The 24,036-nt window shown below is 33.4% G+C and overlaps 2 protein-coding genes across 4 annotated transcripts; one reads left to right on the top strand and one right to left on the bottom strand.

The window, feature by feature from the left end:
• Positions 1 to 2,286: 2,286 nt before the first annotated feature.
• Positions 2,287 to 17,458, bottom strand: LOC100748583 (protein quiver). Of its 3 annotated transcripts, XM_012389704.3 has the most exons (9): positions 17,131 to 17,453; positions 13,632 to 13,869; positions 13,028 to 13,151; positions 12,859 to 12,944; positions 10,572 to 10,627; positions 9,696 to 9,845; positions 6,237 to 6,284; positions 5,695 to 5,841; positions 2,287 to 5,078 (listed from the first exon to the last, which is right to left on the bottom strand). In XM_012389704.3, exons 6-9 carry the CDS (start codon positions 9,718 to 9,720, stop codon positions 4,822 to 4,824), a joined length of 477 nt encoding a protein of 158 aa, XP_012245127.1. In that variant the 5' UTR covers positions 9,721 to 9,845; positions 10,572 to 10,627; positions 12,859 to 12,944; positions 13,028 to 13,151; positions 13,632 to 13,869; positions 17,131 to 17,453; the 3' UTR covers positions 2,287 to 4,821. The 3 variants fall into 3 exon arrangements, with proteins under 3 accessions (XP_012245127.1, XP_024225767.1, XP_012245135.1); XM_024369999.2 differs by lacking the exon at positions 6,237 to 6,284 and having other exon boundaries at positions 17,131 to 17,458; XM_012389712.3 differs by lacking the exons at positions 6,237 to 6,284; positions 10,572 to 10,627; positions 12,859 to 12,944; positions 13,028 to 13,151 and having other exon boundaries at positions 17,131 to 17,458.
• Positions 17,459 to 21,537: 4,079 nt separating this feature from the next.
• On the top strand, positions 21,538 to 24,027 carry LOC100746942 (protein phosphatase methylesterase 1). The gene is made up of 9 exons (XM_012389717.3): positions 21,538 to 21,656; positions 21,732 to 21,980; positions 22,144 to 22,336; positions 22,398 to 22,507; positions 22,652 to 22,885; positions 23,122 to 23,187; positions 23,271 to 23,593; positions 23,670 to 23,802; positions 23,962 to 24,027. The coding sequence occupies exons 2-9, from the start codon at positions 21,907 to 21,909 to the stop codon at positions 23,978 to 23,980; spliced, it is 1,152 nt and encodes a 383-aa protein (XP_012245140.1). The 5' UTR covers positions 21,538 to 21,656; positions 21,732 to 21,906; the 3' UTR covers positions 23,981 to 24,027.
• The last annotated feature ends 9 nt before the right edge of the window (positions 24,028 to 24,036 follow it).

Below are 24,036 nucleotides of genomic sequence, written 5' to 3'. Positions count from 1 at the left end.
CGAATCTTTGGAATGCATAAATGCTAAATTCTCTGATAAGAAAGCATACAAGGCAATGGTTAATCATTAATTATATATCTACGTAAAACATTGTTCGTTAACGTCTGTTAATAATATTGACTGATTAATATTAATTATAGTTTCATAACGCAAATTCGATACGATAATTAAATGAAGCTACAAAGCACCTGATACTCTATTTTATTTTCTTACGAACTAGATATTTATCTCTTCACTTCGAACACGTCGTTCGTATTAACAATATCGTGAAATCATATGAAATATATGACGCTAAGGCAACGATCGACGAAGTTGAAAGAAAATAATGTCCTCATGGAGCTAAATGGGGAACAACGAAATCACGTGCTAAAGTATAATTGAGAACGCTACTTTGCTATCGAAACATCGCCTCATGCCATCGTATATACTCTATCAATCGTTTTAAAATCAACGTAACTGACACCAACGAAGAATCAAGAAGTCAGAATAAATGAACATTTCGGGGCAACGATCATTCAAATCGATACACATCGATACACGTAGAAACAGAGGGGGGTTCTCGATACTTGCATCGTAAAATATATAATCATCATACATCATTCAGTTTATGCCCAATGTTCATCAACATCGAGACAAAAGTGTTAGAGGATATCGATACATAGGTTGACATCTCGGCGCAATCGTAAACATCGATCTTTAACAGAGACAAAAGTGTACATCGATAATAATCTCCTTGTTATGCAAGCACTTAGATATGAGCTTTCGTGTAAACAGGCGAGCAAAGAAAGTATCGATCCTGTGTCTTTCTTTCCTCTTTCATTTTTTTTTTTTTTTTTTTTTGTTTTTCTATTTCGAAACTGAAACAGCCTCGATCAAGACGAACAAGAATCTCTGACGTCCGAAGTTCTGAAACATCGTTAAAATTTGCGTTAGAAGTTTATCTAATATCATCGTTTAATACTTGACAAAGTAAGTCGGTTAAAGATTCCGTTGATTCGATCGAAATGTAGCACGTCGGATCCACTTCGTGTTCGATCGAGCTGTTTAAGATTCGCCTGAGCGCATTCGCCATTACTTCGCATGATTATTTGTATCGGTAACGTTATGTGGATTCTTTCCAGCTGCGAGGCCAAACTTAAAAATGTAGATTCGCTTCGTGTTACATGCTGATGTCAGTGTTGTCATTGCAGCTCCCATCTCCTGTCTGCTGCATTTATCAAACATACTCTCGCATTCTTTACATATAAAACCTTCGATGAAATCGATCTATGAAAAAAAACTACATACATAAGAATTCGATATCTCAAACTTTTCTTACCAAAAATATAGAAGTACATGAGTTCTTGACAATAATCTTGATAAGATCAATCGAATTACTCTTCGACCTTCGGCGAGTTGCGGTGTAATCAGCAAACATTGATCGGATCGGTCGCGCAATGACAAACTGAAACGAAAAGGGGCAGACAGAAGAAAAACGCGAGAACAAAAGGATTCGAAAAAATAGCCTCGCAGCCGCGCGTGCGATAATGAACAAATGACGCGACACGAGCCGCATGGCTTGCCAGAGAAACACCGGTTAGCTCGCTTTCACTCGCAAGCACCGAAGCTTGTTTGGCAAGAGGCTCCACACCGGAAGCCTCTCTGTGAGGACATGCGCGTTCAACTTGGCCGTGCCAGCCATACCCTGAAAAAGATTTACAAACTGCGTGATCGTAAAGCTGCTCGATTCACGAGTATTCTCGAGCGAGTTCAACGTCGCTTTCGTCGATCGAGTTCCTCGTTGCGTGTCGCTTAATCGATCGATCGCGATCGAACATTAATTCCGGAAGCCTGAAAGCGCTCGAGACGCCGCTGATGCGCGTAACTGGCGTGGCACGATCGAAGCTGAAGGCCCACGTTGTGCTTTTTAATTAATTCGGTCAGCCTCGCGTTGCATTCGTCGGAATGGAAGGTTCTGTGTTCGGGTTATTGTTACTGAGCCGAGTCTCATTTTGGAAACAGACTTTCGTATTGATTAGAATATTAGAATTGTAACTTGAAATTACCGTACTTGAATTGTTTCTTGTATTATTTCCCAGATATTGTAAAAAGATTTTAATATTGCAATTATCGCTGTATTTAATATTGCAATAATTGAAATAATATATAATAAATATGTAGAATAAATTGAAATAATAGTTGTTGGGAAATTTTGAAACAGTTCGAACAAAATTTGTTCTATGTATACATATATATATAAAACAAATATATATGTACATATACATACATATTTGTTTCATTTATTTTAAAGTCTGTTACCTGTTGAAGCATCGACTACGGGATTTTTAGTCTCTCACAAAAATTACTAACAACAGATTCATGCAAGTGTCATGCAAGGTGTTACTGCACGGCGATACGATAATCGCGGGACAGAGGAAAGGGGATAAGATCGTAACATGGATGGTAATACACAATTTTAATCGGGTAAAGCTTTCATCCAGAAGCCGTCCGTAAAGTTTCCTCTGCCTTTTCACTGTTAATAAAAGTGCTACAATCCATGCACTCGAATTCGCACTTTTCTACGTGTGGAACACACTCCTGCTAGATACGTGATTGTCGAACTCACTAGTACTACTGTGGTACATCCCGCGCGCGCGTGCCTTTTAACGATCAATCTTATACATGATTCATTGTTAATCCTATAGCAAATTTCAATCGAGTCCCAATCAAATTTTTAATGAATTGATCCCGACCCCACCCATTCTGTAATTAAATCTAATCAAATAACTTTAAGCCTTTGATAATATTCTATTATGTTACGTATAGTTGAAAAAGTAAGAGAGAATAATTTGTTTGGAAATTGAAAAAGCACACGCCCGCGACTCAAGCAAGTCGAAAAACGTAGAGCTGGAAAATTCTGGTGTCGATGCTTGCCGGCTGCAGTCGTTGCTTTCTCATGACGTTGCTGACGGATGGACATGCCGAAACCATGCGGCCTGAACGTTGATCTACTTTAAGCTCCATATACCATGGGCCATTCTCGTTCCACTGTCCTATGGTGCATGATGCGCGAAACACCGGTGTCTCGTTAAGAATGGCAAATGGGCAAACGTATAAAGGACGTTAGAGACATAGAACAGGGGAGGAAAAGTACGACAATCGTTACAACAATGTATAACAAGAAACAGAGAGTGGTTGAAGGTGCTGATAGTTCGTTTGTATGTGATATACAGAAACGATTTGTTCGACTGGATAAGAGTCAAAGGTGTGTGCATAGATATCGATGAATCACGATCGAAAGTGTTCAAAGAGAAACTAGTTACACATCTCAAATTTGATTATCTGTGATAAAAATCTTCTGAAAGTGCAAAGGATCTTCAATATATTATGAACTTGGTAATATTCTCGTAATCAATGATCATTTATAAAGTTACTTTTCAACGCTGAAATAGTGTTAAAGCATATAACGAGTTAATAAGAAAATTGTCCATCAGTCGACCTCTATGCGCTAAAATAATGAATGTATATCGTGTTTCTCTTTCTCTCTGTGTCTCGATTATCCTCCGTTACTTGGAGATTTTCTTTGGGAAAGCAGTAAATGTGTGTTTGAGATAATACAATTAGAACACGCATTAGCTACAAGATCTTGCAATGATCGAACAACGTTGCAAACAGTATACCTACGTTTCAAAGTTCTGAAGTTTCGTGATCCACGTTCGCTTAGATATACGACGAACTTGGTATGGAACATAGATAAACGACAAGCCAATGGAAACTTTAAAAATGAAAGAAACATTCCAAAATACCACGACATAAAGACGAATACTATTTCTTACGTATCGGGAGCAGCTCGATTCGGCCATCAAGATGCTTTGAGAGCTAGAAAACTTGATGCTTAAGACTTTGTAACGATCAATGACCATGAAAAAAGTAGCAAAAAGTTCTAATTGTAAGATACATCAATACTGGAAGAAAAAACGAAAGAACTGATTGACAGTTGCAAGAATGGGATGGTCTCGATCGATTCTGGATTGCATGCAACAAAACTTCGTCAGAAAGGAATTCCCATCTCATTAGATTTCATCAAATAGAAACATTATCCGAACATACAATGAATTAAAGAACGCGTCTAAATTTTTACTCGCTTCAGGCTAAATTTTCTGATAGCTGTAATTTGATTTATCATTCTCCGTTTAATTTGTTCGAAAATTATAATACGAACAAACTGAAAAATCTATAATAAATTGTACGATTATATCAATTGGAAAAGATCCATATTTTTTTTTAAATACGTACTATCTTCCAATAAGATAAATTTCACTTCGAAGCGAATTAAAATTGTCATTAAAGATACCATCGCAAAGGTACAGGAAACATTTTGCAGGGGCTATGAATCAAGAGGAAGAGCGCGTGGCAAAATCGAGAGTGACAGAGAATCGGATGATTTATCTACAGAGAACACGGTCGAGATATTTCGTTACGATTTATGCCGAAGAAAGGATCAGGACGAGCGAGAGTGCAAAATTCTTTGAAGAGAAGAGAATATGGATCGGCGATTCTCGATTCATGAATTGATTCACAAAAATTGAAATGTACGGTTAAAACGGTTTGACACGATTAATCGACGATTGATCGATTCCCTTCTCTTTCAAGGAACACGCAGCTCGTGTCTTACCTTTCTGGTTTGGTACGAACGTGAAAAGAAACACAACGTGTTCCGTGTTATCCAACCGGTACGTGACTGGTGAGAACCGCTCGTCTCGACGAGAATTCAAGTCGCTGGCTAAAACTAAAATTCTACGAAGGATATGATCACTGACAGGTGAATCGAATAAATCAGTGTTATACGTCGTGACCATTGCAACGTTCTACAAAGCAAGCTGGGGCTCCTAAGATGACCGAGCGTAGTACAAGGATCGTCAAGAGGATCAGCAGGAGTGTAGGATTCGAACACGAGGTCGGAGACACATGATTGCACATATCCTCCTCACAGAAACACATGTGACCAGTGCCGGTACTTTCCATCATGCACACGTGGTCCACCATGAATAAATTTATTTGTAGTTGCGAAGTGCAGGTCCGCCTCACGCTCTCATATGCTACGAACAGACGAAAAAAATACAAATAATTATTATATATTTAGAAATTGTATATACGAACAAAATATAACGTGATTTACAAATTTTAAATTGTGAAATAAATATTATTTTGATATAGAAATAATTATATATATCTATAAATTGTATATAAATTATACTAGAAGGATTTTAGAATAATTGGAAATAATATCGTAAAATAAGAAAGCTTAAAGAAGAGAATTATAGAAGCGTGTGTAGCAGGAGCTTAGATTTTCTTAGAGTTGTATAATTACGAAATAGATTATTTGAAACTCTTCCTTGTTCCAAACCAACGCTTTTAGTTAAAAATATCGGGCTCGTAGGCGTAATAATGTCAATATTGCTTATTAAAGCTTCATGGAAAATGATTATCAGTATTTACAAGGAATCTTGGATAATTATTTTGCAAATATCTTGAAATATTTTTTCCTATTTGTTTTACTTTTCTTATTGAGAAAAAGGTTTAATTGTTTCCACAAAAGGTATATGAAATGGACATTTAAAGAAATGAAATAGAGAAAAATATAAAAAACACAAAGAAAATTATCGCACGAGTGGAAAGAGTGAAAAGATGGAGAAGTGAAAAGGAAGTACTTACGTGACTTGGCGTTGCGAACCATTTTCACGCAACAGCCATGGCAAGTCATGAGAGGTGGTTGATCCCTTGGAAGTGCGGTGTAATTAAAAGGATCCTTGCATCTGAGATCCGTCCATGAATCGCATTCGTAGCAATAAATAGAACGAGCTGTAAAATATAACTGTAATAAAGCGCGCCATTCATCTATCTTCAAACTTCAAAATGAATGTAGACGAATATGGTAAAATATTAAGCGGCATAAGTATCATTACTTTTAACAAAATCAACTTCCTTGAAATAGTACTGTAGAGGAAATATAGCCGTAAAGAAAAAATTACGTTAAATTCGCGAACTAAGTGTACTAAACAGAAATCAAATTATGAGCAAGGACAGCGTACAATTAATTTATATATCAATCTTATGCAACTAAATTGCAAAGAAAAAAGAAAAGGAAATAAAAATAGTGGGGAGAATGAATCTTCAGACAAGAAGCCCTGCGGCATAACGTCGACAGATAACGATGGCAAGAAGGACACTGAAGTGAAGCTGGTTTGATCACTCACTCTGGCACTCCGCGCGACAGACGGTGGCAACCGCGAGTACAATTGCCGCTGAAATGAAACATTGGCCATTGCTTTAGAAGATAAAAAGAATAATTTTAACTGTGGATATCTACGAAATGATAATCATGAACAACAGAAACAAAAGGGTGCACACTGCTAGGTCTACCCACTATATTGTTCTTACTACTACTACTACCTTCGCTATTTGCAACCACATTCATCGTCATGATTGCATTCTAATTTCATTCGTGACTACGAATACATTAGAATATCTTGATATCTAAATATTTTATTATTTGCGCGATTAACGATATCGAATAGTTAAATTTTCTTACAATTGACAATATCGTTTGAGATGTTTCACATTTTTGGGTTGTTAATCCTTTCTTTTTGTTTTCTATCGTTCGTCTACTAGATGATAATTGCTTAATGAAATTTTGATTCTAGTTACGCAATTTTGAACATGATTAAAATATCTAGATATCTCGATGAACGAATTTTCAATTGAGGTAGTATAAGAATTTTAATAGTTGATCTAAAGTATTATTCATGATACGAATTTTTCAATGTTGCTCTTTGGATTTGTGTTGTTCCCTGACAAATGTTATAACTATAAGATAGGTTTCGATGTGAAATATATGGTCATTAGTTTGGAAACACGTGAACTATAAATTCGACCCGTACTCATAGAAATAGAATAGGTTAATAGTTTACGACATACTTATAGTACTTTCTTGGCGTTTTGTGCTATAAAATAACAACGATAGGAACACGTTCTCTCACGTATTGTATTCTCTGTTTTTGAGTTTAAGTTTCAAAAAGTCACACGAAAATTGTTTCTTTATAAAAATGTTAAAATATACAAATGATGAAATGTATTTTTCATTCTAGTTCCATACCTTCCACTATGCAGGGTGACTTTGTTGTAGCATGTGTGGGAAGTATGTTAACGACAATGACCATTCATCGAAACTTCTATCGCTTTTTACCAACTTTAAAAACTAACAGGTACGTACCTCGTGCACAGGGGCAGCGATCGTACGCGTGAATACTAGTTTAATTAATTCTAGAATACCGTTTTTACATAAACCTATGTATAATACATATATCTACGAAAACAATAACATGAAATGAAGTTACATAATCACTATATATTGTTGACGATAAAAGTACTCTTCAATGTCTTATTCAAACAATAGTTTCATATTTAATAATACCTAATAAAATGTATAAAACGTTTACATGGGATTTTTCAAATTTCATAATATTCAATTTATGTAGGAATTGAAAGATTGTTATTAATTTTCCATAAACAAACCGGATATTTAAATCCTTCTCATTCGAATTTGTATTTTTATTGAAAAAAGATTCAAAGTTTTATTTGACTCAATTAGCAAATAACAAGTACATATTTTATTTTTAGATCTTTTCAAAACCTTAGAACATAAACGAAATTACACTTGAACATGAATGACCCAGTTTGCCTACGAAGTATGCTTCGTTTGAACGTTTACTGTATGAACTTATACTTCACTTTTACGAAGTGAATATATTTGCTTACAGAGAGATAAAATATAAATTCTTATGTACAGATGTATGTATATATATATGTCGGAGATGAAAGGACATCGGGGCCTTTCTTTTGGAATGTTTGGGAAGATCCCCAATACTTTAGTCCCGACTTTTTATTATAGCTGTACTTAAATAATAAAACTGAGAAATAGTTGTTTATGATTTAATCCGAGTATGGGTGCTCGAGATTTGTGGCAGTGGGCTTGGGCTCGAAGTGACATAACGGGTCGCTGAACGTAGCCACGGTCACGGGAGAGACGTGTACCTAACAGAGGTATGAAGTAATTATATAGCTCTCCTTAAAAACAAAGATTGACCCATGGGTACAGAGAGGTACCCGTACAGACAGGTACGAAGAGGAGTATATAAGGGCAGTTCCACTTGGACTGACATTCAGTCAGATAAGTTCTACTTGTACTATGGACAAGTACGTTAAGTCACACCAGAATCGTGGATCAAATTGCATTCGTCATCCCGTTGACCGTGGGTTCGTTATCGAACCTAAATTCATTGTCATATCAGTTTCGACATCTCGATTATACAATCACCGCTATTACTCGTTAAACTCTGTAATAATCAAATTTGTATCAGTAAGTACAGCACATAACAACAATGGCCAATTCACGTGAAGATTCATTATACGTCCCTAACTCTAATGAGAATCCGATATATATATGTGACGATTTTCGTCCACGAGACGTTCTCGAACTAAATGAAACGGAGAACGTCTTATCATAGTAACGAAAATAGACGTGTACTTCATCGGAGTGGAAGAAATTGAGAAGGAAGATACTTTTATCGACGACTACGACTCCTGTATGTCCACCTTTATCTACACTAATCACAGGCTTCTGTCGCTACTTTCCCCTCTGCTTTTCGTCGTCTGCACACTCACCCCGAGCAGCGCGCTTGATTGTCTCCAAAACAATCGATAAAGCACGTTCCATTCGTATTTAACTATTCAGGCACAGTTACTGTTTCGAGGGAGTAAAGGCTTTAGCAGACTCGAACGGTGTAAAGCGATGAATAACACAGTATAAGAATAGGTTGCGAATTTTCTCTTGTTTGTCCTTTATTTCTTTCTTCGATCCGAGTTCTAAGAACTCATCAGATTATAAATACAATCCACGATGGAGAATAGTGAATTGTATTAGAGCGCTAAAATAGTTTTGAGTATGCATCTTTTTTAATATTTGTTTCTTTACAATTTAATTTATCCTTAATTTATCCACACCCTCGATGTGATTAAACAAAATATGAAATTTTTTAGGAAGCCAATATCAGGAAAAATATTGTTTATATATACATTAATGTTAATTTACTAACAATAAATGTTATTTTTACAATTACTATATTTATAGACGAAATATAGCCTACCTACTATTATTGCTGTAGGCTGTATAAATTAAACGAGGATACACTTACTAGCATCGCAATCAGTGCAATTAATATACAACCTCCATTACGATATAACAGCTATACAATTACAAAATACTAGTATTTAGAATGCCATGTTCATTTCAAATGTTAATGTACAACCAACAGGTGGAACAGAAAGTATTCTCCTTAGAAAATCAAAAAAGACAATCAATTTGTAGGAGATATAGCTACAACAGGGAATTCAGCTATTACAGTAAATGTAGATTTGAAACAACTTTAACAACACAGTTATATGAAAAAGATGTAACAAGTCGTAATAAATTTTCGCTCAAGTCCGCGCGTAAGTTTTCGTGTTTTTTTATTTGTATGTATGTTTACACAACGTGTCTGGGATTTTGTTTACAAAAACACCATAAATAAAGAACGTGGCTTAATCTCTGCTTTCTTTCGTCTGGTAAAAGGAGTTATACAATAAAAAGAAAAAGAGATTTTTTTCGCAAAACTCACCCACTATCAAGTGATTCAGCGACATGTTTTTTGGCGATGGTTCCTTCTTACTTCCGATCCAAATTCATGCCGTGTCACGAGCTTACTCCTACAGTAGAAATGCAGGTCAGACGCGATTCACGGAATTACATTCGTTCGTTAGGCAATTTACTGGAACAGAAGGGACAAATTTCAAAATCTCGACAGGTATGTTTCTTATTTATCATTAACTAGTGGCCGCTAATAATCGAGGGACAAAGCATAATACAGCTGAAATAGAATCGCCGCATTTAGAAAATCAATATCTCGAATGGATCTATGGATTCCACAGCGTTGTAAAATTACGGAAACTTTAAGTTAATAATTACGTCGCTTGGCCTCGAAATATGAAACATGAACCGTGTCAAGAAGATACAGAAAACGATGTTCTAAAAAAAGAAGCCAAGCTATTAAGTTGGTGCATACGAAAATGTATCTGGAATAAAAATTTTAATATGCAAATAGTGACTAATCCAATTTCATTATACTAGGCTAATAAGAATTATAAGCCCAATTACTGATCTACTAATTCCGTTGTTTTATAATAAGCCTGAGAATAAACATACATACATATATATACATATATATATATATATATTTCAAATAGATATGGATATAAATATTGCTAATTACTAGCATATACTGACATATGCTAGTAATTAGAAGTAAGTAATATTTGGGTCAATATATTCCGCTTTTCTTGCAATCTTGCAGCAATGCGGTATGTAACTGAGCCAAGAAATCACTGCATATTCTCGTTTTACGAATTCGTAACCTTGGCTATTTAATATTTTATCAGATATCTTTCGTATGCAAGGAAGTACGTTATGCGTATCAAGAATTTGTGTATGTGTTTACCTTCACGTAATGTCATGCGAAAAATAGCAGATAGTAGAATAATTGAGTCCGCTAACCTACCAAAAAAAAAAAAAAAAAATAAATAAATAAATAAATTTTCCTTATCTAATCTATAATTATAAATAGCTTCCATAGTAACATAGCCGAGTACTCCTGCACAATACTTTTAACACTAAACCTACCGGTTTATTTGTCAAATTGACCGCTTTCGTCAATCTAAACGTTATCATATCGCTTTATAATTTCTGACTTTTCCTAAAACATGCATACAATATATTTTTCGGTATTTACTTTTAGTTTGCTTTTTTCTTTTCTAAGAAGGAATTGTATTTTGCCTTGCCTATCGCGGGCGGTCAATTTGACCAACCGATAAAATATTTTAGTTACTCTTAAAATAAATGCAATCAGTACAAAAAAGGCTATTTCAAAGTCAGATGACAAACAAAATCAGTAATAACAAATAATAACAACTGTTACGCTCGTAACTTTATCATAAATTATAATCCATCCCTCGATCAAGATGGCCACCAGCTGTCAACACGTATGAATTCAGGCCTATAATAATCCTAACCGCCACAAAATTTAGCATTTTTTACAGTCCATTGTAACAAACATTTTGAAAGTCGAGAAGTTTCTTAGGGTTATCACTCATTGCGATAAAACACGGGAAAAGCGGGTTTTTTCTAACTCCACACTCGAGTAATCGTTAGTGAAGAATGGCCAATACTCATCAATATTTTCTTATAAATATCATCGTCACAGGTCATATTCTTACTTGCTATCGTCCAGATTACATCTTTCGACCTTTCGACCAGAATACATTACAGTTTGTTAGTCAATCAGCCGACATTTAACCTTGTTATCTCTAAAACTCAGACAGGAAGCATCTCAGAGCGTTTTGTGTAAAATTGTTATAAAAGCAAAAGTAAAGCATATCAAATTTGACAATAATTTTGTACTCCGTACATGGAGTTATTCTGTGATAAATATTTACCCTAAAATGTTACGACTTTTAAAAAAAATTATAGAAAAAAAAATAACGAACATAGAAGAAGACTGTTCAGTATGCGATGAACAAGAAACTTCAGCAACTGAAGACGGCATGGAAACATATGAAAGGCTGTTTACAACCAAATCAGAGTTGAATATTATTTATAAATAAGCGTTCACGTCCAGGGCAAAAAGGAAAGAAATTATCGTTGACAGCAAAGAGTGAGACTGATGTAGAGAATCAACGTATCGAAACTGGGCCCGATGGGACAGTTTGGAAAGAAATAGATGCAAGTCCCAAACCTGGCAGGACATCAATTTATAATATTTTTAGGGATACGCTAAACGGCATATAATGAAAGGACAAATAGAGACGGCATTTCATCTTATCATTGATCACCGTATAAGAGATCATATAATAAAATGTATGGAAGAAGCATTTAGAGTATTGGGGATTAAGAGGGAGTTAGATGCAACAAAACTAGATGCATTTATTACTCTGCTATATCCCCGAGGTGCATGTCAGGCAAAGAATTTAGATGTTTCATATTAGTGGAATAAAATTTGGAGACCTGCATTTTTTCCAAAAACAATGAGCAGGAATGACTTTGCTGAAATTATGAGGTTTATACGATTTGATAAGAAGAGCGAAAGAAGCCAACGTTTACGAACCAATAAATTTGCAATGCTATCTATAGTATGGGGCCGATTTATAAAGAATTCACAAAATTGTTATAAACCTGGTGCATACATTACTTTTTTATATATAGAATCGCGGGAAAACCATGCAATAAAACTATCAATAAGTTTAGATTCATTACTACAAAAAACTTGTCAAGTAAGAAATTGTAAAGGTTACAAAATTACGAAAATTTGTTTAAGATGCGGGAGATATGTATGCGGCAAATGTACATTTGATAATAAGATAATTTGTAAAAAATGTAGCGAAGTTGAATAAGATATATCTCTATATAAATAAAAGTGTAATTTTTTATTTAAGTCTATAATTGAAATTAAACAAAAGTAAATTTCGACGAAACTTAATGAAAGTTCATCATTTTATATACATTTAGTTATAAATTAACCATTATCTAAGTTAAATCATAAAAACTATTACTTCTTTAATCACCGGTCATTTTGACCGCACACGGTAGAAATAGGTATACACGAAGTGTCAGTAGGTTTAGTGTTAATATCGCACAAAATTAAAACAGGCGATGCAGGATTTTTAAAAATCACGGGTTGATCAAACAAAAATTATTATAAATTACTCTCAGATAATATCATATCACATTACATATTACTATTACATAACGTGATTTTATTATTCCCGTATTGACTATGTTGTTTGAAACTTGCTTTTAATTGAATTGTGCACCCAGTCTGTAACACAATTCAATAAGGAGGATATTATTATATCAGAGAACAAGAAAGAAATTCCTAAAAAGCAAGACAAATCTTCGTACCTGCTCTAAAATACGCAGAATAAGATAAATTACGTGACGGAATCAAGTGCTTTTTGGAGTTTTGCTGTAACAAATCCAGCCATATCAGAATGAATAAATAACAAGCTTAACGAGCTTGATTATCCTGTAAGCAATTTATCATCAAAGTTTCGCGCCTCCCCAACTTTCTATGCAAGCTTCTAATAATTCTATATATTCTACGACGCAAACATTAAAATTAAAATACTACAATTCTGCTCTTCTTAGCTAAAATATCCTATATTTTATTATAAATATTCTATATCTAATATTTTTTTATTTTTCAAGATATTGAGATATTTATTATATGCTATAGAAACTGTCACGGAATAATATTTAAATGTTTGAATGTAATGAAAAAGAATGTGAGAGATGGTACAAAGAAAGCGGTTAAACTTTAATTTTCATCGATTTTGAAATCGTAAATGTAGGAATTTTTAACTACGGAAGGCAGAATTATATTATAAAACGAAATTACGTCAATTATAACAGACACTAGAAATATAAACCTACTTAAGAAAAGTTAAACTAGGAAAACTCCACAAGGTATACAACACAAATTTCAGAAACCAGCAATATGATTTACCTCTGTTATATATTGACGAAAATTTTTGGCCGTTTGTGACGTACAAAAAAATAATTTTCGAAGGACAACTATAAACTGTCACACGCTAAACGAATGCGTGACGTTTTATAGTTTCGTATGTATGAATTTGACGCGCTGCCTCAAGGATGAACAATTGTCACAGCATACATCGTATCTTCTGCCACAGTGTTGTCGTTTCATCTTCTTGCCATACTCCTTGTTCGTACATCGAACAATACTACAACCTTCTTCTTACGTCACCGTACTTGATCATCATAGGCCAACGATCCTGAAATAATTTCAAGCGAAAAGATTCGACGTTTCCAATGGATCATCTGAGAACGAACGATCGTCAATGCTTAACGAGGGACGATGAAAATCAGAGACTTGTAAGCGCGCATATCGCGACGCGTGAATCGTCGAGATAAAAAGGAAAACTGCAATCTTGATTAAACGAGATATTCAAAATGTTGCACGAACGTAAAATTTAACACGTTAAATTCCACGGGGGTCACCGGTAACCGGCGCACCAAGATTGGAAGAAATACATAATTTGAACAAATGTCAATAATTATAAATTTTGTATTATTACCATCGTTACTACAATGGTGTGACGAAATTAATGCAGTATAAAACATATATAAGATGGTTGAAAACCGCGTTTATTAGACACTAAGATTTACAATTCAAGTGGTTGCTTATTTGCTCAGCTTATTTTAATTCATTTCTTAAAAAATATTGGCAAATGTAGAGAAAATGAAAATAGTTTTCTTTAACTGAAGGTTGATTCTAACAAATACGGCGAAAATTGTTGTGAGATAAAAATACACGCCATCTGCATACAATCGCGCCATTGCATACAAAGTTACACGTAATTATACAAACAATGCAAACGTGGGTCACGTAACATACTCACTTCAAATAAATGGTAAGTTTTCTATTGTATAAAAGAGTGTTTTTGTTCTGTTTCGAAATGTGATGACCATTAGATTTGTTTAGGTGCAGCTGTTTCTAAAATCTCCTTGTTTTCTTACAGGAAGCTACACATTCCTGTATATACCGTTCGATGCGTTTTTTAATTATCTACAAAGAAGTGTTAGGGTACTTGGATCGAGAAATAATTAGTTTAGAAGATATTTTCACTTTAATTTATTAAATTTAATGTATGGGAGACAAGGGAAGGACAATAAAACAGTACTTTTATGTTTATGTATTTGTCTTTCATAAGTTAAATTTGACAAATTAAAGTTAAAATATCATTTAAAGTAATCATATCCTAATACTTTTTTTTTAGAAAACTAAAACATACATCGAGCAGTGTATCAAAAAATTTATAGTTCCCTAAAAAAGAAAAAAGATAAAGGTCATCCTGAGATTTCGAAAATGCCTTCACCTAAACAAATCCAGTGTCCCATCGAAACAGAACAAGCTTTATTTAAAACATTTTTTCATACAACAAATAACCTACGAGTTATTTGATGTGAGCATGTTACATGACTCATGTATACTATTGCATACTATTTTGTATTCCTGTATACTATTTTGTTTTTATTAGTAAAAAGGACAAAGTTCTTAAAAAAGGATCCGTTAAGGTTCTTGTCATTTTCGATTTTCTTAATTTAACAAGGAGTAATATACATCATTTTTTTCAGAAAAATAAAAGTTCATTATTTTTTTCCTTAATAAATGCCTGAAGAAATTCGTTTCTGAAGAAATTAAATAAAGAATAATATTATTACACTGTATACCTTTTTTTATTCCATTTATTATTTATTACTACTACTATTTTATTTCATAATCTGATAGAAAAGATCTGCGTAAAAAAATTGTTATTGATTATTTGAAAAAATACTTGTGCTTTTACATAATTTAAAACGCGAAATAAGATAAGTAGCTTGTGTTCGTACGTCAATAAGCTTTGCGTCTATATAAATTTGCATAACTTAAACGCACTAGTGGTATAGAATTTCATATAATGCTTCAAATCTCTGTGTGCGACAAAGCAATTGATCAGCAAACGATATATGTATACGGCGATCGATTAAATGGCTTGATATCACACACATATAATGTTTGCATGAAAACAAATGAAATGGCCGTTTGATGTATGAAATGCATAATGGAAAATGTTCATGAAAAAATATACAATGCACGTAGTATAGTGCGCAGCAAATATTTTGCGCAAAGAAAAACAATGATGGAACGAATCGAATCTTCGAATCTTTTTATAAATTCATTACGTGCAATGTTAACAACCTTGACATGTTGGTATTAAAAAATCAAGTAAACAATCAATCGAATGAATAAACAATAAAGCAATAAACTTTCTCTTGGACCCAACTGTATCGACAACGATTAAATTTTAAGCATTTATTGCTCTAAATTTCACGAAATTTATCAATCTTTTAAAGCGAACTCTAAAAACTGATTTTGATGTTTTGCTGAATAATTAATATTAAGGATATATTTATAATACGATATTTAAGTTATTAGTAATTAGAAATTAGTAAAAATTAGTCACGATGTATTTTCTTTGATGTAAATCGAGATCAATTTACAAAAATCGAAAGAAGATTTTCATAGTTTCTCGAAATAAAAAGCTAACAATTAGCAAGACAATGCGATAAGTTGTCTAGATCAAGAAGTGAGAAAGTAAACATCGTAATATTTCCTGGTAGTTTTAATACCGCAACCATAAACTTGGATTTTCACAGGTTTCAATCGCTTTCAGAGGCTTCAACGTCTGCTGCGTAAAAGTACCACCGCATTAAGGTTGAATTGTTATTCATAACATAAAACGAAGTGACATTTTCCTTACATAAATATATGATAACAACCCGCCATGCTGATCCAGTTATTTAAACAGTACATGAAACGTGAAGTGCAACGTCGTGAACCTTTTTATTAATGTCAATTTAAATAGACAACGCGTGCAATGATCAAACATTTACCCTCGCGGTCAAGCGTTGGGCGACTGACGGACGAAAGAAAACGCGTTTTATTTTAACAAAAAAGAAATATGACTAAGAAAGTGCGTAATAAACGAAGTTACGATTAGTGCGACGTGTTTTCGTTAAATTCAACGTTATGAGATGTAAGGATTATCCTGTAGCGTCTTTTAAATAACAAAGAATCCAAGTAAAAAGTAACGAATCAATTACGTCGAGGAGAGGGGGGAGGGAGCAACGGAGTGGAGGGCAAAGGCACAGCTTAAAGCCGCGCAAATTAATGTTACTTTAAAATCGCATAAAGAAATAGAACACTAGCTATCGACAAACAAAACAACGTGTGCATAATTTCAGTATTCCTGGTTCTACACAAACTTAACATAATACGTTACGAATACTACAAAAATTTCAATCGTTCACATAAAGAATTTTTACGTATTTCGACGAGAATCAATTGTCCTTACAGGCAATCACAAATAAGCCAAACATGAAGGAACATTTCTCGATAGTAATCTTAAAACTGTACGTTTTATACCCTCGTCAATACGTACACAACTCGTAAGAAGATCTGGAATACTCAACCGTACAACGAAACCGGAAACTCGTCGAAGAACAGAAGATTAGGAACCGAAGATCACCAGTTTCCAAGAGTTGCTTGGTCACCGTCACTATCGTCGATTAATCGGTGTTTCTCGGTAATTTGTACGATCACTGCATCACCAGCATGGCGGTGGACGATTCCACATACGGGATGGACGATGCGATGTAAGCAAGTGCAATGATTGCGACTACGCTAGCGCGTTTGAGCGTCGGCAAGCATCGTGGCACGGTCTGCGAAGCGCCACCCAAGTCGCGCAATCGGATAGAAGCGAAGTGCGGATCCAGGTCGATCAATATGACGGGTCAGCAGTCGTTGCCTCGTGCTCATGTTGCGGCAACCACACTCTGGTTGAGGGAGGGAACACCACGTTTGCGCCGTAGAATCTAAGCTTCGTGCGTTTCATCTCCGTCAAACACGTGCATGCGTATTGTCATGAGGAATTTTCGGATCATTTGAATATGAATCCTTCCATTAAACGAGAGATAGAGTTTTGTTCTTTGCTATAGTGCTTCGAGTCAAATATTAATAGAAGTAACTTGTATAGATTGATTTGCGTAAATGTGTATTTTAGTGATATAAATATTCGTTTTGTGAAATATTTCTGTTCAATTGATTTGAATAAGAATGTATACATTGTTGAAAGTTCTAGTTTACTCAAACGAGGAAGATTATTTATTGTTTCGTTATACTGATCAGTATAGAACGAACGTATTTATTGTTGAGAAAATGTTTGTCAAATTATTTTCGATGTTTGTATCTTAATTATCACAAGGATTATTCACAAAGTAAAAATTGATTTTTAATATTCAGATAATAAAAATAGTCTTTTGCATTAAAAACCATGGCTTAAGAAATTTAAACTCCAGCGAATAGGAACGGAAGAGAATCATATATTAAATTAATAGTTTAAAAAATGAACAGTTGTTTATGCAGTCAGGATGCATTACAATTGGAGAACATTAAGTATGCAGTATGTAATAGGTTCTGCGCGAGATCATCATACCAATTAATTATATCATAATACAGTTGAAGAAATACATTCTATACCTCATTTGCAAGATATTCTGTTCTATACTTTATTTCTAATTTCATAGAGAAATTTAGTTTCAATTCGAACCACTATTATACTGAATCGATAACGTCGCATGCGAAACGAAAATGGTAGGCGGAGTCAGGTGATCGCCAAAATGTGAATTACGAAAAAGCGATGAATGTTACATCTATTCTGCACCTCGTCGGTGTTAATATATAAATAAAATAGAGAATTATATGATAAATTACCAGCTGATAGAAAATTACTTCATTGACCAAGGAAAAAATAAACGTAACATTAAAAATGGAGCTCTGTCTTACGTTCTGGAATACCAATCTGAAAAAGAATCAGAGTATCTTTCACGCCTCTACAATTTATAACGCTGTTATAAATATCGCGACGCGACGATTGAAAATCTGTTTGAACCATAGGTTTAAATGCGCTCCGTTCATTCAAGCAAAACTTTAGTTAGTGCTTGATAAATAATAAACCTCTTAAATAAACCTCTTGGCATTAAATTTATTTATCTGAACATTAAATCTATTATTTTTGTTAAAAAATTTATAAATTATATCCTTGATATCTTTATATATCTATCTTCATTTATCTTTTTATATTTATATCTTACCATCAATTAAAAATAATTATGCTCTTAATTTATAGCAATTATACTGTTAATTGAAAATAATTGCACTATTAATCTGAAACAATACTATTTATTCGTAACAATTAAATTAATGATTTATTTTACCTTTAATTTATTTTTAACTCTAATATTAATTAAATCTTCGAAATCTTTGAAATGTTATTTTATTTCTACTTAATTTTATTTCAGTGCAATATTTAATTTTTCATTTAACTGCTTCATATAAAGTCAACGCCAATGCAAAGTGTAACTATTGAGTGTTTGTGCCAAAAAAGTCAAAAAATGAAACCGTGTTCATGGATTTGAGGTAGCAAATGTAATCAAATCGAAGGCATTTATGCGTGCCATAATTAATATGTCACATGGTTTAGTTCCTTCGGCGATGAGTTATATGATTATTTGAATTAACATACTAGCTTAACTCTCATGAGTTCTATCACATCCGTATACTCTTCAATAAGTAATAATTTTCGATATTAGTTCCAAATTAGACAAATATATTTTTGATACTGAATGCTGTCAGGGTTACGAATTATTGTACGATGTTTGTAATGATCGGTGTAATCATTGTGTGGAAGATAAATGTGGCGCGTGCTTTCCTTCTAATTTATAAAGATTTATGTAAGCGCTGCCTGAGAGATGAATGTTGCGCATTTTGGGCTAAGAAATATCTATCTTTTTACGTAGACTCATGGAATAGAGTCAGAACTCAATATTCTTGTTAACGGCTTGAATGTTGAGATTTATGTGTAATGTTGTACAAATTATTGACAGATATCATACTTGGTCACCTCCTCGTGATGAGACCTGGTAATTGATACTGTTCTCCAAAGATTAATTTTTACATTATTTTTATGCCAATCAATTCATCTTTGAAAAACGATACCAAACTACGCAACCTATAATCTAGTCTAGATTATCCAAAATTCTTTTCGGAGTCTTTTGATGATCTAGATTGGACTAATAACTCATCGTGAGATGCCGTGGTATACGGGCGTTTAGTTAGATATACCTTACAATTAGAAAATTATAAACCGCGTTGCTGCGTTCGGTAGCGTTAACTGACATTTAATGTAACTGGCAATAAGCTCCACTTTCGGCTAACCTGCTATGTGCGAGAATACTGGCATGGGAGAGGATTAAAGTTGTTTGAAAGTAAATTAACAATATATAATGATTTATTCAAATCTTACTCGATTTCAATATTGACAATTGACTGACAGATTGACGGATATAAAATTCTTCGATTGACAAAATGATAATTCTTCGATAGACAAGATGATAACTAACTCTTCGATAGACAATGGTAATTATTCGGTTGACGAACGGTAATTAATATACTGACTTCTCTAAGTCGCTACATTTATTTATATCTGTCGGAGATGAAAAAAGGTCTTTCTTTTGAAAATGTTTGGGAAGATCCCTAACGTTTGTTCTACTGCCGACTTTGTTTACAATTGTTTTAATATCGTTATAAAAACATAATTAGATAAATATAAAAACATAGTTAGATGAGTTTTCGCAAGATATAGCTTATAGCGACTTTAACTGCCTTTCGCTTCAAATACTGTAAACACGGTTTCAAATAAACGTTTTAAATTACCTTGATTTGAAAGAAATTACCAATTTTACTTTCGCGCTACGGATCGCGCGGGGCGCGGGACGTGACAGTGTGTGTTTTAATTTTAATTAATTTTAAAATAAACATATGTATCTAGACTAAGTCCATTGTGCGCACTTATTCTACAAAAATACATTGTCTAACTTAGAGTAAAAAGCTAAAAGCTCCTTTATCCAATTCTTTTAAATATTATATTATTAAATAGAACAATTGATTTAACAGAGTATTTATAATTTCATTTTTTAAATTTCGCCCTTTGATACGAAAGGCTGCCAATAGAGCTGCGATCTAGTATACTTTAATTTAAGTAGGTTTTAGTTCTAAGATCTAGATTAAATTAATTTCAATCCTAATTACTAGATGGCTAAGGACGGCGAAGGATGGTGATAATGGTCTTATTGTTAGTTTTAGACCCTAGTTTTAAGCCTTACTTTCAAGTCTTAGTTTTAGTTTGCATCGTTAGTTTTAAACATTATTGTTTAGTATTATTTTTAAGTCGCGTCGTTTGTTTTAAATCTTAATTTTGGTATATGTATTTGTGAAGACAGAATATTTGATTGATATATTATGAATTTATCCATAGAAGTAAGATTTTTGTGAATTTTTGCTCTTTTCGTTGGTCTTTTGCTTGTTCCATTGAGCGTAATTTGTCTGTCTGAGTTATCAATAAATTGTCTTGCAAGTTTTTGATTGTAAGTCAAACTATTTGATAATATATAATTAATAATTAATCGGAGAATACAAAGATGAAGATAGGAGAGATTAGAAAATTCATTTTTATGCTTCAGATATATTAAATTACGATTTCACTTGAAATTAATTAAACGAATCATTTAACTATCATTGTAAAGTTATTTGTTATTTTGATAGCGTGTAATGCTTTCTGAAATATTGTAGGAGGATAGAGTTCTATACTTCGTTGCGATTATAGGATATCCTGTTCTATATTTTATTTATAATTTCATACAAGACTGCAGTTTTAATTGAAACCAGTACTATACTGAATCGATAACGTCGTATGACACATAAATGGTAAAGGGGTCAGGTGACCCCCAAAACGTAGTACACAAAAAATCATTGCGTGTCACGTCTATTCTATTCTTAGTCAATGATATTACCTCGTCCGTACATACACATACGTATATCGACACAAGATAACTTTGCCCAAGAATATCGGTAAGAAAGAAAGAGACGGTATGATAGCAATAAATTCATCGAGGCGCTCTCTCTATGTAGAAATACTGATTTCAGGTAGTAACAACCTAAAGCTGTCAGAGGAGTTTTGGCATTCCGTTAATCGTGAATAATACAACGATAATATAGTTTGTGATGTATTTACAAAACTACTGAACATAATTGTGATTACAAACAGTATTACTACAGAAACAAAGGAATTATACTGGACTAGGATATATTGAATATTAATATGTCTTCCCTCCAAAAGTCGATTCTGAAATCGAAATTACCACCATCAAGTGTCAATTTTGGAATTGGCTCTAGGTTAGATTGTTGACTAACGTAAATTTGAGATGTTAAATAAAATCTTATTAAAATTAATTTCCTCATAATAGCACTTTAAAATAGTTTCTAACATGGATTTAATAGAAGATCTTAAATTTCATTGCTACTATAGTTTGTGTATTTTAATTTTCATTATCAACAGGGTTAGCAAATCAAAAGGGTTTCAACGTAAGAGAGATTACGACCCAGTTCAATGGATCCCATATTTCGATCATTCTCAGGATGTAAAAATAGGAAATGACACATTTCATATATATACTAAGGGTACAGAGGGTCCAACGTTAGTATTGTTACATGGAGGTGGTTACAGTGCGTTAACATGGGCAGAATTCACTGTAGGTATTAATTATTAAATGTATAAAATACAGAATAATTTGGATATTGTATATGTTTCAGAAATCACTTATGACTATGGTAGTATGCAAAGTTATGGCAGTTGACCTCAGAGGTCATGGAGATACTCAAACATCAAATGAAGAAGATTTATCTTCTGATACCTTAGCAGAGTGAGTAAAATTTTTAGTCAATTACGAATATAAATTATATATATATATATATATATATATATATATATAATATACACATAACATACATAATATAATATAATATATATATATATATATATACATTTTGATTGGTTTGTCTACTAGGGATGTTGCAGCAATTGTGAAAGCAACAACAGAAAATGATCCCGTAATCCTAGTGGGCCATAGTATGGGTGGTGCAGTAGCTGTTAGAGCTGCATCATTAATATCAAATTTATGTGGATTAGGAGTTATCGATGTTGTTGAGGGAACAGCTATGGATGCATTAGCATCTATGCAAAGCTTTTTAAGATCTCGACCATCCAGTTTTGGTTCTATTTCTCAAGCTATAGAATGGTGGTTAGTATTTTTAAACTTTATAAACATAAAATAATTAAATCTTTGTGTGTCTTTCATGTAGTTCTTATTAGTTATCAAAACTTGCTATTCTAAGCAAATTTTTCAGAAGGAAGGCACATTTTTGGCTGATCCTGTACAAACTAAAATGTTATTTACTTCTTTAATGTATATTACATATTTGTGTTGTATAATCAAAAACGAGATTATAGAAGAATGTCTAATTATCCACATTTTAGTGTACGAAGTGGCCAAATCCGTAACATACAATCAGCTAAGGTTTCAGTTCCTGGACAAATAACAAAGTTAGTACCTGTATACATAATATATTCAGGTATCACAGTTGTGTTTTTACTGGTTTCTCATGTTACAATTTGTATTGCTATAGCACTGAAACTAATAAGTTAGCCACCCATGATATCGATTCATTATCACAATCGTCATGCGAGTGTAATTCAGAGCCTACGATTTCGCGAGAGGATATTATTCAAGAAGAAGAACCAGTAAATATGCCACCACCACCTGCTCCAACTAGTACTACTGCTACTAAAAAATATGTTTGGAGGATAGATCTATCCCGAACTGAACAACATTGGTTTGGATGGTTTAAGGGTTTATCAACAGCATTCTTAAATGTACCAGTTCCAAAGGTACTATTGCTAGCTGGCGTTGATAGATTAGACAGAGAACTTACTGTTGGTCAAATGCAAGGTATAATTTATTAACGTTCAAATTTGTATCGAATATTTATGAAATATATTGAAACTAAATTTTCTTGATACATAAGGTAAATTTCAAATGCAAGTATTACCAGCTTGTGGACACGCGGTACATGAAGATGTTCCAGATAAAGTAGCAGAAGCAATTGCTACTTTTATGGTTAGACATAAATTTGCTGAATCAGTATCAGATTTCCCACGGTAAATTTAATTTATAAACAATTAGCAGAACGTAATATTATAATATGCGTAATTATTATTGCGTATTTATTATAATATGCGTAATATAATATGCGTATATTATAATATTAAAATATATAATATTTCATATGGGTTTATTATATTTTGTATATGTTCCAGAACATTTCCTGCTTGTTAGGATTCTATGAAATGATACAATGGACCCTTTGTCAAGTAATATGATGGTAAAAAATT

This window comes from Bombus impatiens, unplaced genomic scaffold (genome assembly GCF_000188095.3).
Source record: "Bombus impatiens unplaced genomic scaffold, BIMP_2.2 scf_0653, whole genome shotgun sequence".
NCBI lineage: Eukaryota > Metazoa > Arthropoda > Insecta > Hymenoptera > Apidae > Bombus > Bombus impatiens.
This window is presented reverse-complemented; position numbering and strand designations above follow the sequence as displayed.